General features: G+C 38.0%; 1 protein-coding gene across 1 annotated transcript in view; it reads left to right on the top strand.

Annotated features, from left to right (window-relative positions):
- Positions 1 to 7,686, top strand: part of LOC149076698 (uncharacterized) — a 79,900-nt gene extending 72,214 nt beyond the window's left edge. The window contains exon 6 of the mRNA XM_089244320.1: positions 5,560 to 7,686. Coding sequence (XP_089100446.1) covers positions 5,560 to 5,846 — 287 coding nt within the window. The 3' untranslated portion in view covers positions 5,847 to 7,686. The remainder of the gene's footprint in view (positions 1 to 5,559) is intronic.
- The last annotated feature ends 11,429 nt before the right edge of the window (positions 7,687 to 19,115 follow it).

The raw sequence follows: 19,115 nt of genomic DNA on the forward strand, positions 1-19,115 counted from the left end.
TTCAGGGTAACTTTGCAGTAAAGAAGAAGCTACGAGGGAACCGCATCACTCGTTGCTATGGAAACGAAAGCCTATTAACCAATGCGCGGCCCTGGTAAGGCATGGCCGATTTTTCACTGAGAAAAATCTTTTTTTACGTGTAACGTAGTTGCACAGTTAAATTAGTAATGATTATAGAATTTAAAAAAATTGTAATTTTCTTTTTTTTTTGAAAACTCAAATTACGTACTTAAGCAAATTTGAAAATTTTGAAAAAATTGTTCACAAACAACGTCAGTTAATAGTTAGGAATAAAGATGACGATATACACCACATATATGAGTTCCTTTTTATTGGTTAAAGGAGAACTTAATCAAAATAATATTTATTTATTTATTTATTATATACAAAACCTGTGCAAGGCCAGTAGGCTCTAGCTCCACAGGTGCACAATTCAAACAATCAATAAAATTGGAAAGAGACATCAGCACACATTCATACACACGAATATATGCAAAGAGAAAAATGCATAAAAGATGACGCTAATAAATAAATAAAAAAAAAAATCCCCGAACACAAAACAACAATAAAATAAACATGTTTACGCAATAAAATTCAATATATGAAGCCGAAAAAAATACATGTATATATATTTAAAAAAATAAAAAATCATCACATGTAATTCCAAATTGAAATAATCAATAAAACTGATGGAAAAAAAAAGTTATATAAATAAAACAAGCATATATGCACCAATAAAACCCGACATGAACTAAAATGCATAGCACATTAAAAATGTTGAAAGATCAGAAGCGTTGAGAGAGTGACAGAACCTGTGATATGTAGATGATATAATATAATTATAAATAGTTATAAAATAATTATGCAGTGGAACTTCAGTTAACGAACTTAATTCGTTCCATGAACGTGCTCGTTATACGAATCACTCGTATAACGAATCAAACTTCCCATAGGAAATAATGTAAACTCGGATGATTCGTTCCACAATTATTCATTCACATAAAAATGACTAATAAACGCGCTCTTCATCAATAATACAATAATAATTTATTTAATGATGCAGTACACCATAAATAAACATAGAATAAAATAGTTTCACGACGACCAGAGAGAGAGGACTATTTTTTAGGACTAATTGTAATCTCCTCGCTGACCAATCTTTTTCTTTTTGTGCGAATTCAGAAAGGAACCAGTGGAGTGACACTTGCTTTTGACTCCTTTTGAGGAGTTCGTGGAAATGAGAAATTGCAATGTCATTGGGCAAATTGATTGCTCGCACACTGCTACAGCTTTACTTGGAGTGGTCTTTTTCTACAAAATTTTGCTCGGCTTCCCTCATCTCTCTAATCTCATTTGAAGTGAGGGACTACTCCTCATTTCTCTCTTCTTCAGACGAGAACCTTTCCATAAGCTCTTGCACACAATGGAGATCTATCAGTTAGTCTGCAGTCAACTCTTGGCTATGTTCTTTCACTAAGTCTTGAATGTCGTCCTGATTCACCTCTAATCACGTGGTCTTTACCAAGAACACAACCTCTTCGACACTTTAATGTTCATAAGCTAACCCAGTGTTTCCCAAAGTGGGTGATGAGGCTCTTCAGGAGGTGATACCAGCTTCAGACACGATTGGGGGCTACGAAGGGACATAATGGGGCGATGGGAGGACTAGAGGAAAAAATAAGATTTCAAAAACTCGGACCCCTTTTCCAAGGGAGCCTTCATAAATATCCGCGCCGATGGGCAAAAAAAACCGAAATAACTAAAACCCTAGCCCCGGATCACTTGGTTCGCGACGCAGAGTATGAGATAATTGAAGTAAAATATAATAAAAGTCTGTCAGAATCCGAGGTCGTCCCGGGTATCGGGGCCCTGGAACGGGAGGAACATTTGGCTCCATATCTAGCCAACAACAGGGAAAGTTCAGACATTTCGAAATGGATGGAGAAGGAAGACTGCTCGTTTGCGCTGCTGCGTATTGTCCTACAGCCAAGGGGCCGTTCAAGTATTAAGTAAGCAAATTTTTAGCCATTTTTGACCCCCTCCCTCCCTTTGTCAGCAAAAGTCAGCAAAACTCTGACCCCCCCCCTTGTCAGCAAAATTTCGTCATCACCTCTGCCCCTCTGAACCCTAACATATATTCGTGGGGATCAGAGACGTACACGGGGGGGGGGGGGGGAGGGGGGCATTGGGCCCCTCCCACGATCAAAAATTCATTTTTTTAATCAAAAAAAATTTTAATTGAAATTTCGGAAGAAAATACCTTTAATTAAGTATTATAAGTATTAAGTATTATAGTATAAGTATTATAATCAATTTCTGTTCATTTCAATGTTATTTGAAGGCTATGAACGCAAAATTCATTTTTAATAAATTCATTGCGACCTACCCTCTCAGCCATATAATGATAAATCGCACAAATGCCATTGGCCCATGAACCAAATATGGCCCTGGGGGTTATCTGATGCGGCTTGCCCTCATCAAACATAATTTTGTAAAAATGAACTTGGCAGAATGAACTTGGCAGAAAATGAACATTTACAGATCGCTTAAGTGTCCCGGGGTAAAATTCCAGAACATTTAAGCGGCCCATGGCACATTTTCAGATCACTTAAATGACCCGGGAAACAGTTCCAGAACACTTAAGCGATCCGTGACGCATTTAGAGATTCGTTGAGTGACATGACGTAGCTTTAGAGCACTTAAGTGGCTCCCAGTTTCGGTTCTACATGTACATCACTCAAGTCACACACGGCACATTCTCAGATTATTTAAGTGATCCGCGGCATATAATTACGTATCACTTGAGTGATGCGTGGCACAGTTCCAGAGCACTTAAGTGGCCCGGACACATTTCCAGATCACCTGGATACGCAAAACATTTAGAGATCACTAAAGTGGCTCTGTAGGGCACTTATCAATGGGGGGAATGAAGTGCCCACAAACTATCGAAAGCTCTTTCTCGTTCTTTGCGCACCGAGTAAGATGCCATTAAGAATATTTCATATTTTCATAAAGGGTGGTTGATGACGTAAGTATTATCTAAACCCCCCTCCCCCGTTGTCATCAAATTCATCTTTTTTTTGATTGGCTTCAAAAATTTTATTTAACATTAATTTTTTCCATATAAATTGAAGAAAAAATTGAAAATCCCCAAATTTTTTTTGAGAGCCGTGGTTAATATACAGTATTTTAAAATTATACGTTGCTTTCATATTATTGTTTGGAATTTTTTTTATAAATAAATTTCAGCTGAGGGAAGAAAAATATTGCAGAAAAATATTACTATGTTTTTGAAATTGTTACTCACGAAACATCAATGAACAGTAAGTGACACGCTGATATAAGATAATTATTTTTTCTAAATTTTCAAACACTTTTCAATCAAAAAACAAAACAAATTGTTTCGAAAACCTCACTTTAATTTCTGAAAGTACCGGCAGTGTATTTACGTTAGTAAACAAATCAGTATCATTTATATATCGCTCTCAATCTATTTCAAATACATGTTCGACACGCGCGGAATCTGGAGCCGGAAAGAGCCGGAAATAAAAAAACTCTTTCTCTCCGGTGAATCTTCTTCCTCAATCAGCCGGCTCGGAGGAATGCGGCAACCCGCTATGTAAGTGAAAGAAGCGTCCCCCCCCCCCTTCAGATTGGTCCGATCATCATCGATAGCCGAAATCGGAAAAATCAATTTTTTTTCGGTAAATCGAAGAAACCTGAAAACTAAAAAACCCCGAAATTCATAGTTTGTAAATTTTAAATTTTTGTTTGTTTTTTCATTTAGTAAAGACGCCAAATTCCAGAATCTGAAACAGGCGTGCACTATGTTTGTACCCTTAGTCACCCTTAGTCACAGAGTAGAGTAAGATCTTCTGTATATCTCCTCTTCCTGTAAATTTTCATTTATCCAATTTTATAGCTTTCGGTCGGTTTTCATCTTTTTTAAAATGCTCCTTCGTGTTTAATCCTAGAATGGTACCTATACTTTAAAAGACGTAGTTAGCATAGGTATCATTAAACGCACATTTTTTAGGTACTATTCTAGGGGGTTAAAACTTATCTTTAAGTTTAGGCAGTACCGTCAAAGGTACAACGATACAATTATTTAATCTCACATTAAATAATTGTGCATTACACTTCACTCATGGTTATAAAAATTGATGGCAGATGGCAGCAGTGCTCAGAAACAACCACTAGCACACTCAGCCAAACCTACAAGCACATTTCATGCACTAATTCGTTAGAAGTTCTGCAGAGGAATGTGGACAAAGTGCATGTGTGGTTTAGTAGTAAGAGAACCTGTAACGTGTTGAAGGTGTTATTAATTTATGTTCATTATTATTATAACGAGTCGCGGAATGGCAACAGTATGGCATTGGAATGTCGGCTCGGTTGTTATGGTAACGGATGTCTCGGCTGGATGGTTATTATTAAAATTTCACTTAGTCTCGTTCGTAATCGATGTAGCATCGCATCACTAATTAACCTTCTAGTGACAGCGCCCATGTAGGAGATAAGCGGAGAAAATTAGAGCACGTATCTCTTGCATGCGCGCCCGCTGGGAGGTTAAACAGAACCCATGGCAAATCGAATTTCGCGTAACGTATATTTCGGCTAACGAACAGGATTTCGGAACGAATTATCTTCGTTAGCCGAGGTACCACTGTACACCACACACGATTTTATAAGAGTTGCATTTAAGTTTCAAAATTGAAAGTGTATATACTATATATATATATATATATATATATATATATACACAAAAAAAATATTTTAAGAAAAAGGAAAACACAAAAAGGAATTTTATGAGAGTGAAATAGGACCTATGCAGAAGGTCATTATTAGGGGAAACCCCATGCATGGTTCGAAAAGTGTAAAGACATTTTTCAATAATAACGAAATTTCATATAACGATAATTTCGCCGAGGATGAGAAACTTCTACAAGAAATCAAGCAGCTCAAAGAAAAATTCATAATTTCGGTTGTGGATAAAGCTGCAAATAATTTTGCTATTATTTGCAAAGTGTTTTAAAAAAAGTGACTTATCAACGAGTATTCTTTTAACAATACCTACACCTACACTTCAATTGACAGACTTATCAAAGAAATCAATAAAAGAAACTTGGAAAATTTCAAAAAATTGAAAATTTCAAATGATAATCTTGTTTCCACATCTTTTTGCTACTGCAAATTTCACAAAAATCCAATTAAATTCAGATTTGTGACATGCAACACAAGCCTTAGACATTGGCTATGACTTTTTCCGTTTTTGAATTCTTTTATTTGAATTTTTCACTTTTGAATTCTTCAATTTATTTCTTTTTGGAATTTTCATTGTTGATATATTTTTGCTTTCTTGTTTACATAATTAATTTGTTTTCTGTTTTCATATAAAAAAAATTATATTTTAACAATGTTTTTTCACTACACTGCATATTACAGCTGCCTATGGCGCTGGTATTGGTGAGTTTCGACATATTAAATTTTCATAGTGTGCATTTTGTACATTTTTCTATATACAGTATATATATATATATTTATATATTTTACTTTTAGGTCGTTTGAAGTTTATGGCATTCAGCGAATCAGTCGTTTGCAAAGCTCACATACCGGAGATAACATTCTCGTTTGCAGTCATCCACTCAAATGAAAGGGAATCGAAACCTCGACTCGGAGATGTGAACATTGTAGGAAAGCACAACGTTAACTTGGAAATATCCGAGCTCGGCCATCTGGAATGGATGACTAATTGGCTCAACACTGGCTTTGCCGAACATATAGATAAATTATTGAGTCGATCGATTCCACAAAAACTTGCGGATTACTTCCATGAAACTATATAAGATACTCTCTTGGTTCTCACAGTGTCTCATTGCAATAAATTTTTTATATTAGTCCTTTCAATGTTTTTTTACTCGGTCTTTCCAATTGAAAGCATTTTTTTCTTCCCACATACCACATAAATATTTACCAAAATTGAAAACAGGGTTCTGAAGAAAAAGGAGGGAATAGCTCATTCTTTACTATGTTACACATTGTGTCCTACAAGAGATGACACACTGTTATTACGACGTACCATGGTTTTTAATGGCAAAACAGTTTTAGAAACGGAGGGAGGTGATTAGAAAAAAAGAATAATAATAAACTTTCAAATAAACAACATAATAAAAAAAAGAACTTATAATAGTTATAATAGTAAAGAACTTATAATAGTTAACGTCCGTCACCGGACGTTAACAAAAATATATCTCAATAAACAACCCGACACAAGGAGCCAATGCAACAATGTGAAATTTAAATCAAGACATTTTTAATAACAAGAAAGAGAGATAATCAGGAAATCTTTAAGGGGGAGCCCCAGTTGAGACACATAGCATGATCACTGGAAGTAAGACTCAAACATGGTGTACAAACAATTGACATGAGGAGTATAAAAATGAGAGTTCAAAAACAGGGATGAGGAGTGAGGAGCCACCAACCTCCTTATCAGTGACCTTTGTCCCCTTGGCTTCTCAGATTTACATCCCTAAACCCTCTTATCGGTGCCCTTTGACCCCTAGCTCCTCAGATATCCATTCTTAATCTCTCTTATCGGCGACCTTTGCCTTCTCGCTTCTCATATTTCCATCCCTAGCTCCTCTCGCTCCTCATATTTCCCTCTCTAGCTCCTCTCGCTCTTCATATTTCCATCCCTAGCTCCTCAGTTTCCATCCCTTAATCCTCAGTTCCCATTCTTAGCTCCCTCTGCTCCTCAAGTTTCCATCTCTTAATCCTCAGTTTTCATCCCTTGCTCCTCAGATACCCATCCCTAGTGGATAATGACGCATTCAACGGCACCTTTACAAGTAACCCATTCGATTTCAAGCATTACAACCTCACCTTTGTCTCCGTATACGTAAACGGACGTCCGGTGCCCCATAAACCTCTGGAACCCAACTTTGAAACCCGAAACATTGTCAGAACTTACAACAATCTATTTGGAATCGAGGAAGATCGTGGTATTGATATAACGCAACAGGAATTCCAAAACGAGTACACCCTCTTGTTTCTCGCTGCTCCCCGATCAAAGTAACTGTGGACACTTACACTTAGTCCGCCAAGGTAACTTACGTGTGGAAGTTTGCAGAAGCATTACCCAAAACCATCTCTGTCATCATCTACGGTGAATTTCAGGGTCTGATAGAGATAACAAAGTATGGAAGTGTGTGGTGTGATTTCTCAAGCTAATGAATTCCGACCAGCTCCGACGTGCTCTTCGAACAAACCCGATAACTAAGAAAACATTCACAGATTTTTACGCTAGTGATACGTTACGGAGGTATCCAGCAGCTTTGATTGTTAACACTGATACCAACACTGAACCCGGAACACACTGGTTCGCGATTTATCTCCACGATAACATGACTGCCGAATTCTTCGATTCATTCGGAAGGCAACCTTCTAACTTCCAGAAAGGTAACATCATAAAATTCCTCAGAAGATATCAACGGTTCAACTACAACGATGTGGAGCTACAGTCGGCTGATACGCAAGTTTGTGGACATTACGTCATTTATTACGTGCACTGCAAATGCTTGTGAGAGAGCATGAATTCGATTGTATCCCGCTTTAATGTAAACAACGATTTTCTACTGTTTAATTTTGTGAGAAAATATTTTTCTTTCCAATATAAAACTGATTTACATAACGCTTATCTTGTCATTATTCAAAATGGAACCATTAACGCTACACCACCCGTTTACGGCAGTCTGCGCCGGAGCAAGCGGAAGCGGGAAAACTTATTTTCTGAAAGGGCTGCGATAAACTCATAAAACCATTACCGAAACGAATAATATGGTTTTACGGTGAATCTCAACCAGTGCATGTGGAAATCAAAGATGTCGAATTCCGAGACGACTATGATTTTGAGCGGGTTAATAAGGCGTTACTCATTTTCGATTATCTTATGTCTGAGCTTTCGTCCGAGCAAAAGATGGTTAAACTATTCCCTAAATACAGCCATCATAGAAATTTATCTGTTATTTTTTTACAACTCAGAACTTTTTTCATAAAGGGTTGCGGGAAATAACGCTAAATTTGCATGATATATTTTTATTCAAAAATAGGAGGGACCAAGTCACCCATCTGGGAAGACAGTTGTATCCCACGAAAATCAAGTTCTTCCAAGAAAGTTACGCAGACGCAACGAAATCTGCTTATTCATACCTCTTGATTGGTATTTATACAGTAGGAGCTTTTTTTTTTGCGCTCTGTCTTTGTAGCGTTGTAAAGTATTTTTAAATAAGCATGAAGTGTCGCAGTATGTCATAAACTGTGAGTGAACAAACCGTGCATCAAGTGATTTTTACTGCGTGAGTCTACAATGCGTGGTTGCAAAACTAATCGTGATGTATGAACAGCATGGCTGTATACGGGGTTTGTGTACTACTTAACGACCAAACTTGGTAAAGATTTTTTTCGTATAAGCGGTGAGCAAATCCCAAAACTGAGTTCATATACGAATTGTTTGGGTGGTTTTCTATGTAAAACAATGTTTCTCTCGGACAAATGTTGATAGAAAATTTTAGCCGTTACGAATTTTTGAATCTTCAAAGTTTGCCTATGGAGCAAACCTTGTAAAAATATTGTGTAAACAATGTTTTGTTGTTAAGATGCCAATTTAAATGCATATACATTCTGTAGCCTATACATAGTGCTACACCATCAATATTTTGAAACTTGGAGTTGTATATTAATGATTATGGACATTTTAATTCCCATAGGTAATGGCGTCTATGCAAAATTAACATGTGAAATTTTGAAGTTTAATTTCGAAATGTTTTTATAATTCTAAAATTAGTGTTTGTGAATATTAGGAAGATTGATTCATATATTTTGTTCCGCCGCTTATTTTGGAATTCTATCTTCAATAGCTTAATTGATACAAATTAATTGTATCAATTAATCATAAATCATAATCATAATCGTAATCATAAATTTTTTGAAATTTAAATCTCAACAGAAGAAAAAAGTGTAAACAAAGTACCCTTCAGAGAGATATAGATGGCTTTTTTCTCAGCCAGAGATATCAAGGAAACAGTTATTTTCCGGATATTATGCTGAGGTGAGCTCGGAAAGAAAAGTCCCGGCGGAGACGTGATGACTTTTCTTTCCGAGCTCACCTCAGCATAATATCCGGAAAATAACTGTTTCCTTGAAAGTACCCTTCACTAACACATTTATACAGGTACTTGGTGTAATGGTCAATCAGTTTATATTTTTATTTTTTGAGCTCTAAAAATATATAGAGCTTTTTTGTCATAGACCATATCTTGATTTCTTTTTTCGGGGCATGTTTTGCTGGCAGTGTTGCCAGATATACATTATAGACGTTTCAATATCCCGATTTTAGACCATATTCTGTATTCCATTTTTCGGGACTCTTAGAATTTCGCCCATAGCGTTGTCAGATCATCATTATAATAGAGATTTCTGTACTGTTTGTTGCGTTTAGTCATAATTAGGAGTCTTATTGATTAAAACAAAGTTTTATTGCATAATCTGAAAATAATTATTTTAAATCAAAGGATAATGGAAAAACCTGACAATAGCTTACAGGGGAGAAGTAAAAAATATATATATAATTTTGAGTTTCAGAGTGATGCTTCGGTGACAAAGGATAGAGAGGAAGATCATTGGTGTGATCTTGAAGAAAAGTCAGAAAAGGGTGCTACTGAGGAAAATTCAGAAGATAGTGCTACTGAGGGAGATTCAAAAAAGAGTGTTGCTGAGGGAGACTCACCAAGCTCAGAGAATACGATTAATTTCACAAATATCAGGACACCACCATCAAGTACCAAGATAGGGAGGAGCAAAAGAACAATTGAGACATCAGGTGATGGAGGAATCAACACGACTGTGGGATTCGGCACACAAAGTAAATCAAGACCAAGGTAATCAGATGTCGAATTCAGAGGGAAGAGTGCAACACAAAGATTCTCAAGGACTTGGAAGTGGGAAGAAGCCAAAAGCATTGGAGTGCCTAAAACATGTGGTCACGAAGATAATGGGAAAAACAATAACCAAAAGGACACACAAACAGAGGAAATCGAACAAATGCGGTCAACGGATGAGGTAGGAAATCAAAATCAAGATCAGAGACATGAAAAGATGCAAGAACTAGAGAAAGGTGTGCAGCAAAATGATCATCAGGGACCTGGAAAAGAGTCAAGAACATCAGAGTGTCTACCAATATGCAGATACGAAGATAATGGAAATAGTAAGGACAAGGAGGACACATCAACGAAGGAATCAGGGCGACTGTGGGCAACGATAGAGAAAAGAGACCAGAATCAAGATCTCAAGGACATGAGAAGATGCAAGATTCAGAAGAAGGAGTGCAGCAAAATGATATTCAAGAACTTGGTAAAAAACCAAGAGCATTAGAGTTTCTACAAACACGTGGACATGAAAGCAGGGAAAAGAACAAAAAAAAAAAGAAAAAAAAAGAGTATTAGAAGATGACAAAGGGAATAATAAAACTTTTGAACTGTGGTCTAGAGGTACCATCAATACAACAAATAGAAAACCAAAAAAAAAAGAAAAAAATTTACAAACAGAAATACATGAAAACGACTTCAACTTTGAAACAGAGGTTAGCAATGACAGCCAGACAGAGATAAGCAGCCTAGATGAAGAGGTGATATTCAGCGAAGAGGAAGAAGTACAGACTAAGAAGCAAAAGGTTAACATCACGCATCTATTAAGGAAATTCAAAAACATGGCCAACTACAATACCACAAATAATAATAGAGGATCAATCAGATACAACTTACCCAACAGCCAAAGAAGAAGAGCTAATAGAATCCTACTGAACATTATGGAATGGATAGAAAAAACACGGATGAAAATGGAGTTTTCTGCATGGGAAAGAAAGAATCAGATGAATTAAGGAAAGAACAAACACATACTCAGATAGAGGAGAGAAATGAGATTAGACAAGATACTAGCGATACGGAAGATTATCTTTCTGTTTCAGAAAATTCCTTCGAATATGTGAACTATGCAAAAACTGTTGAAGAATAGAAGGACAACTGGAAAAGGACAGGGAAAGAGATGAATTTCAAGAATTAGTCAGGAATAAAAATAAGAAGGTCAAAGAGAGATTAAAGTTAAAGCACAGGAAATAATTTCAAGAAATGATCATGTAAAAGAGAAAGGAAACACAATTAATAAAGACTGGAATGGTGATATATTGTAAGAATGATCAGCAGAGACATCCGCATAAAAGTAATAAGGGACAACTTCTGAAGAAATACGGTCTACGCTTATCCAAGCGTAGACCGTACCCAAGGAATCAAAATAACAGGAATAACCGCATTTTCAAGTACAAGAGTATAGAAGAGCATTTTCAAGTACAAACGTATAGAAGAGCATTTTCAAGTACAAGAGTATAGAAGAGCATTTTCAAGTACAAGAGTATAGAAGAGCATTTTCAATCAAGTACAAGAGGAAAGAAAGCACAGAAGGAACAACTCTGCACCGTACAGAGAGGTTATTGGAAAGGAGGACGGAGGAATAATTGTTACAAGGATCTTTCGAAACACAGCGCGACAAAATTAAGAGGACAATCGCAATTCATTCAACACTAACAACAACACAGCGAGCTTCAATTAAATGAAATAATTTAATATCGATACAATGGGAATAATAAAATTTGCGCAGTAAATCTCCATAACTCTTACGATGCTACAATACAGCTCAGTTCAGACGCAATCAACGAAAAAATAGATGTAATTGAAATCAGTGAATCATATCTTTTACGAGGTGAGATCTGTGGATTTCCACGAAATAGTAGACCAATAAATGCTTCACAAGAGCATCAATATGGATACAAATTCACAAAATGCAATACACCACAATACGTACTGCATTATAATAAGCAATACAGTACGCGATGCACTACAACACGTAATGCATAACAATACGCAATACGTACTGCATTGTAATAAGCAATACAGTACGCGATGCACTACAACACGTAATGCATAACAATACGCAATACACCATAATAAGCAATACAGCTCAATACGCAATAAAGCACTATACATCGCAATAAGCACCACAATACGCCATAACCACTGAAACACAATAAGCAAGCGATACAATATAATCAGCAATGCACTATAATCAGCGATGCACAACTATTTGCAGTACACCACAATAAGCAATACAGCCCAATACGCAGTAACCACTGCATTGCAATGAGAAATACAGTACGCGATACAGTATAATGCATAACAATTAGCAACGCACCACAATCAGCAATGCACCACAATAAGCAATATAGCACGCGATGCACCACAATACATATAACTATATGCAATACAGTACAATATGCGATACATCACATAAGCAAAGCACCATAATAAGCAATGCATTAGAATAAGCAATACAGCATGCGATGCATTACAATACGCAATGCACCAAAAATAGCAATGTACCACTATTTACAGTGCCCCGCAAACAGCATAAAATGTAATGCACCGTAATACGCGATATATCGCAATAAGCAAAGCACCATAATATACACAAAAAGTACTGTATTACAGTAAGCAATATATCACGCGATGCGCTGCAATGCACCATAATACGCAATGCTACACCATCGGCGATTCGGTGCAATAAGCAATGCACCAGCACAATAAGTAGTGCAGCCTTATATTAAGGGCACCACAAAAAACAATGCACCACTATATCAGGGCACCACATACAGCATATACAGCATAATACAATACAGCAAAATATTCAATGCACCTCCATCGGCAATACAGGACAGTGCTTATTGCACCACCATCGGCAATACAGGACAGTGCTTATTGCACCACCATCGGCAATACAGCACAATAAGCAATGCGCCACCACAGGCAATACAGCACAATAACAAATACACCACCACCACCGTTGGCAATACAGCACAATAAGCAATGCACCACAATATGCAGTGCACCACAATACGCAATGAACCACAATACACCATAAGCACTGCATTAGAATAAGCAATATGGCACGTGATTCACTAAAATACGTAATGCATAACAACGCGCAATTGGCCAATATTTACAGTGCACCACAATAAGCAATGCAGCACAATACCTCATGCACCGCAATACCGCATAATATGCGATGCATCGCACTAAACAAAGCACCATAATACGCAATGAGCCACAATAATCCATAAGCACTGCATTACAATAAGCAATACAGCACTCAGTGCACTACAACACGTAAAGTATCACAATCAGTAATATAGTAATGTGTGTAATCAGTAATATTGTACACCACAAATAAGTAATGCTGCATAGTATGCGATGCATCGCAATAAGCAAAGCACTATAAAAAGCACTATAGTACGCAATGCACCACAATACGCATTAAACGGGGCATTACAATGAGCATACAGCACGCGATGCACTACAATATACAATGCACCGCAATCAGTAGTACACCATTATTTTTGCAGTGCCACAATAAGCAATGCAGCACAATGCGCAATGAAAATCAAGTATTCATCCTCGACTCAAAATGAAAACTGTCAATTTCCCCATAAAGAGATCTGTCCAATGCCCCACCCTGGGTACCCGGACCCTGTGTGTTGGGAACGCTGGTGATGTATACATACCTCTGGGTACATGCACAAAATTTGATCTCTACAGGTCAAGCGGTTCCCGATGTCCTCAGGTGTTAAATGAATACTTGACCCAAAATCGTAACCGACTTCCGTAACACAAAAACGTAACAGATTTCCGTCACTCATTTCCGTAACATAAAATCGTCACTAATTTCGGTTGCTTAGAAATAGGCCCTTTTCGAGTTTGTGATTTTATATTATAGAGTAGATGAATAACAGGAGAATATTTTCATCAACAAGAACTTAAGAATATTCTCGTTATTTTTAGTAGTCCTACCAGAGAATATTGTTGAATATTCTCCTCGATGAGAATATTCTCCGAGAATTTTACATCGCTACTTGAATCACATCTTAGCATAGAATGTTGTGCATCTGTGTATGAATCGTGGAATCATTCATATCCAATGCATAGTGGAAGGAGCAAAGAAAACGGATGGAAGCTAGTGAGGAGAGACGAATGGAGTTCGAACTCAGAAAAATGCAACTAGAAAATGAAAGGATTCGCATCAGCGCGGCAGGTGAATCCCCGATTAACTCAATGGCAAGGCCACGGCTAGAGCTACAGAATATTTTACAAAAGTTCGATCCGAAGAGCAACGAGATTAGCCTCTACCTGGTGCTGTTTGAAAGGCAAGCGAAAAGAGCCGAAATAAAAAGGGAACTTTGGGTTTCATATCTGATTGGACTATTACCTTATGATGTGGCGCAAGTTATTGCTAGAGAAAATGAAGAGACAACAGATGACTATGACCAAGTCAAATCCATTTTGCTTAAGAGATATAAGCTTACTCCCGAGAGGTTTCGACAGATGTTCACGAAGCACAGTAAACGATCGGAAGCAACGTGGTGTGATTTTGCTTATGAACTCAGAAATTTCTTCACTGAATGGATCCGAGGCCTGGAGATTACCACGGTTGAAGAACTGTCTGATTTGATTATTACGGATCAGATAAAACGCAAAGTACCGTCAGAGATTCGAGATCATTTTATTGACGAGTGGTCTCAATTCAAGCGACCCGACATCCTTGCTAATAAGTTGGATGACTATGAGAACGTCAGGGCAGACATCGGCGGGGATAAGAAAGCTTTTTACGGAGAAGAAAAGTCATTGTTACAGCAACAACACTTCAGTTATAGAGAGGGACGAGGAACATCGACAAGAACAGCATATCAACCACCAACTCGGAAATATCATAGCAATAAGGACTGGAACAAGACCGAAAACACGATTATCAGAAAAACCCCAAAGGAGTGTTACATCTGTGGACTGAACCATTTCGCTCGAGATTGTGACCGAAGATATAAGGCTAACACAAAAGAGAAATCGGAAGATAATGTGTTGATCGCAGAAATTCGATCGGAATTATTTAATTCCATTGAATCGAGTCTGGATTTGAACCCTTTACGTTATGCTGATATTTGCGTAGACGATAGAAAAATCAGAAGCTTAGTGGATTCTGGTTGTCAAATCCCAGTGATTCATTCTGACTGTATACAGGAACCAATAACTAAGAAAAGGAAAATCATCTTAGCGAGTGCATTTGGAGAAAGAATTGAAGCATCCCTTGTGAATATCAGTGCTTCGCTGGAAATAGGAAATAACGAAGATTTTTGTAAACCTGTTGAAATTCTCGCTGCAGTAACAGATAAAATTCGAGAACAATGCATTATTCCACCAAACGTACATGGACTACTTTGCGAGGCCGCAGACACCGAAGAAGGGCGATTGTCCTTCCCCACTATAAGGGAATATCACAAGCCTCCTGCGACAGAGCGAAGGGAGAAGGGCGTGAGTGTGAATATTGAAGAGGACAAGATGTCATCTCTACCCGAGGACAAATACAAAAGACAGACTGAGCTGGTGGATGACCTGACTGAGCATTTCGACACCACCAAAATCTGCGAAATCAAACGCGAGAAGGTTGGAGAAACTCACCATCTCAATACAACCAAGAGCCGAAGCAAATCTGAGTGCACCCTACAAATGGAATTGGATCTAAGAAGGATCATAGCGGAAGCTCGTGATTATGACGAAATGGCATACTTGTGGACATCTTGGAGAGACGTCACTGATAAACCCGTCAGGAAATATTTCTGGGAATTTGAGAAGCTCAGCAACGAAACCGCGAAGCTTAATGACTTTGAAAACACCATATCCATGTTTCGGGATAGCTACGAATGTGACATACTCGAAGACGCCATATCTAAGCTGTGGAATCGGGTGAAACCGCCGTACAAGCAACTCCCCGTTTATGTCCAGTGCACGACCAGGAACTGTTATGGTAGCGACAAGATTCAAGAATGCGGACCCGTACCGGCGTATATTTTAGAGGACATGTGGACCCAGCAATGGGGTAGCAATATGGACCACGTGAAGCAATTGACCGAGAAGCCATCGGTGGACGTCGCTCCGGCGTCAAAAGCGGAAAATATAACGGTGCTGGAAGTGAAGACGGCTGAAGAGTTTTTCACTTCACTGAGATTGAAGCCGAAGACGAAGGTCTTCTGGAAGACGTCTATATTCGACAGATCCAAAGGCAAGAAGATAGTTTGCCACGCGTCTGTCCACGAATTGTCCAATGGATTGGACTTCTGGATCAAAATGTTCGCAGACAGAACCGAGGGTGATTTCATCACTATTCACCATGAGATGGGACACATTCAGTTTTTCATACAGTACGAGCATCTGTCACACGTTTTCCGGGGTGGAACGAATCCTGGTTTCCACGAGGCCACCGGGGACATCCTCGTCCTGCTGTTGATAAAGGGCTTCGACATGAAACACGAGGGTTTAATCACGTTGATGTCCGACGTAATGCGGTCGTTTCTGAACATCGACGTGAACGTGCTTATCCATGCCAATCCTTCCGACGAGTTGCCGTCCGAGAAGTTCTGTGAGTGTGCCATACATTGCAGGAACGCGGCGACTGGAAAAGTGCTCAAGAAACTCCTCCAGACGGATTTCTTCCGAATCTCGGTGATACGCGACGTGGAGATCATCGAGGTGATAACGACCAGGGCATCTAGAGAGTTGGTTGATGCTGGACCGTTGCTGAGATACTTCGAGCCGCGCTGTTGGAATTCGTCAAAGAACAGAACAAACAAGAGAATTCAGTTTGTGTTTATAGGTAAACCCAATCTTGCGTGGGGGGTGTGGTGTTCTGTAGCGCGTCTCTCAGTTGACAACCTTGACGAAACAATATGGTATAAGGCTCGAGAGCATAAGAAGAAGAAAAGCCTCAGGAGACCGGAGGTTGCAAAAAAAAAATTGGATATTCGAAAATAAACAGAGAGAGAGAATGGTGTGGAAAAGCGATCGAGTAGGATCGTCGTCTCATGTTAACGTTCTTATTTTATTTTTTTTTATTAATAAATTTCTGGTTATGCTTGTCATCATGAGTGCTCACTATTCAAAGAACATAAGGTCACTACAGATATAATATATATAATCTCAATTTTTACAAGTTGATCAGACATTCATCAGTACGAAATGTCGATAGGCACCTACTACTGGCCTGCAACATCCCAAATAATTTCAATGCAATTTTCCTATCCTGCAAGAACAATGTTGTGGACATTAGAAAAAAAATTCTTAAAGGGCGTATGACCACATTTAAAGCAATTTAAATCCGTTTATTTGAGACTCACTCCGTCTGCTGATTTCTCAGAAAAGTGCAATAAATTCTCACGTAAGTCTTCACTTTGAAATGTCCATAACCCTCTGAATGCGTCTCTTTGCATCTGTCAACCTAAAATTTATGGTTTTTAGTGTTGATAATACGCATGCAAAACCAATTCATCGACGCGTTTTCACAATCTGCAAAAACTGCGTGGATTGGATAGTTTGAAATGATGTCTAAATGCCAAAGATTTGGAGTTCCAATCAAAATGAAAATGTCAAATAATTGAAATTTTTCTTCGTATAAATGAGATATGTTAATATTGAAAACTATATATAGAGATTAATCGTGACCGTAGTCAAACGTCTCATAAATGTCAAATTTTGTCATAAAACTGCGAGTGAGGCGCGAATCCCCTTGCGCACAAGTGGAATTTCAAGGCATTTGCGCACAACTGAGTCCCTCTTGGTCATTTTTCTTTTTTTCTCTCCACCCTTTCTTCCTTTTGTTTCCTTCCTAAATTTATAAAAGTAAAAAGGACATAATCATTATAATCATTATAAAAAGGACCGTTTTCAGATCAAATTGCCGAAGTTCAATTACTTTAGTGCAAAAATGTCAGATTTTTTTTCTGGGGGGGGGGGGGAATACAGCCAAATCCCATTATAATGAACTCCAAGATACCGGAGGAATCACTTCGTAATAACGAAATTTCGTTACAAAAGAATTCCAGATTTTTAAATTGTTCCCATCTATGTAAACTTACCCGGGGATTAGAAAAGTTTTCGTTAAAACGATATTTTTCCCGTTGTAATGGTACTTGTTACAATGAGAGTCGACTGTATTTCGTCTCAAGCTATTTTTTTACGTGTATATGCAGGCTCATGGGTAATAGGGCGTATGGCACTTTACTGGCGGGCCGTTAGTCTTAAAGACATACCCAACTGGAAAAAGTGTCCAAATCACGTGTCCAACTCAGATATGTCATTCATGTTGTAAGGGGTTGTATAGTTATAAAGTGCAAAAACTTTTTATACCGTCCCCGTGTGCCAAATCCAATTAAGACGTTGTTGCTCTGTCTTTCCCGATGCCGACTAAAATAATTTCACGTTTCTAAGAGCAATATTCACCGAGATATGCGAATTCGAAAAATTGAGGAAATTTGGGAAAAAACAGCAACGGATAAAATGGCTTCCCCGTATTTAATGCTGGTCTTTTTCTTCCAACTTTCTTCGAATATCTCAGTGAATATTGCACTTAGAAACGTTGAAGTTTTTTGTTGGAGACCGGAAAACAACTTTCACATTGGGTTTTGGGGCACAGGGTGTCCGCATAAAGAGTTAACATTTTTATTTTAATAACTATGTAACCCCTGGCAACATGAATCAAATATCTGAGTACTACACATTATTTGGGTACTTTTTCCAACTGGAGGTATGCTTCTAGGACCTGGTTCGCCAGTAAAATGTCGTATGCCCCGTTACCTATGCGCCTTGTATATTAAATATAGTACGGACTGTTATGTGAAATAATTGTGTTGGGTTTAAGTTAACTCGCACGTTGCTTCGTTTGCCTGCGAGAGAGCGTCCACGTCATGAACCAAAAAGCCACTTGAACGCAGCTTGTCATCCAACGAAATATCAGATTTTCACCGTATGGAAATTGAAGTCAACAAACTGATAATTTTCGTATTTGAAAATCTGATTATTTATATTTTCCGATGGGCTTGAAATCGTGATAATGAATCATTATTATGTTCACATGAACAGCTTTGTCACTGCGTACATGGTTTCTCTGGAATGAATGGTTCAAACAAGTATTCA

Source organism: Pholcus phalangioides, unplaced genomic scaffold (genome assembly GCF_987345545.1).
Source record: "Pholcus phalangioides strain wild (caught in Gottingen) unplaced genomic scaffold, Ppha-v1.0 ptg000015l_1, whole genome shotgun sequence".
Taxonomy (NCBI): Eukaryota; Metazoa; Arthropoda; class Arachnida; order Araneae; family Pholcidae; genus Pholcus; species Pholcus phalangioides.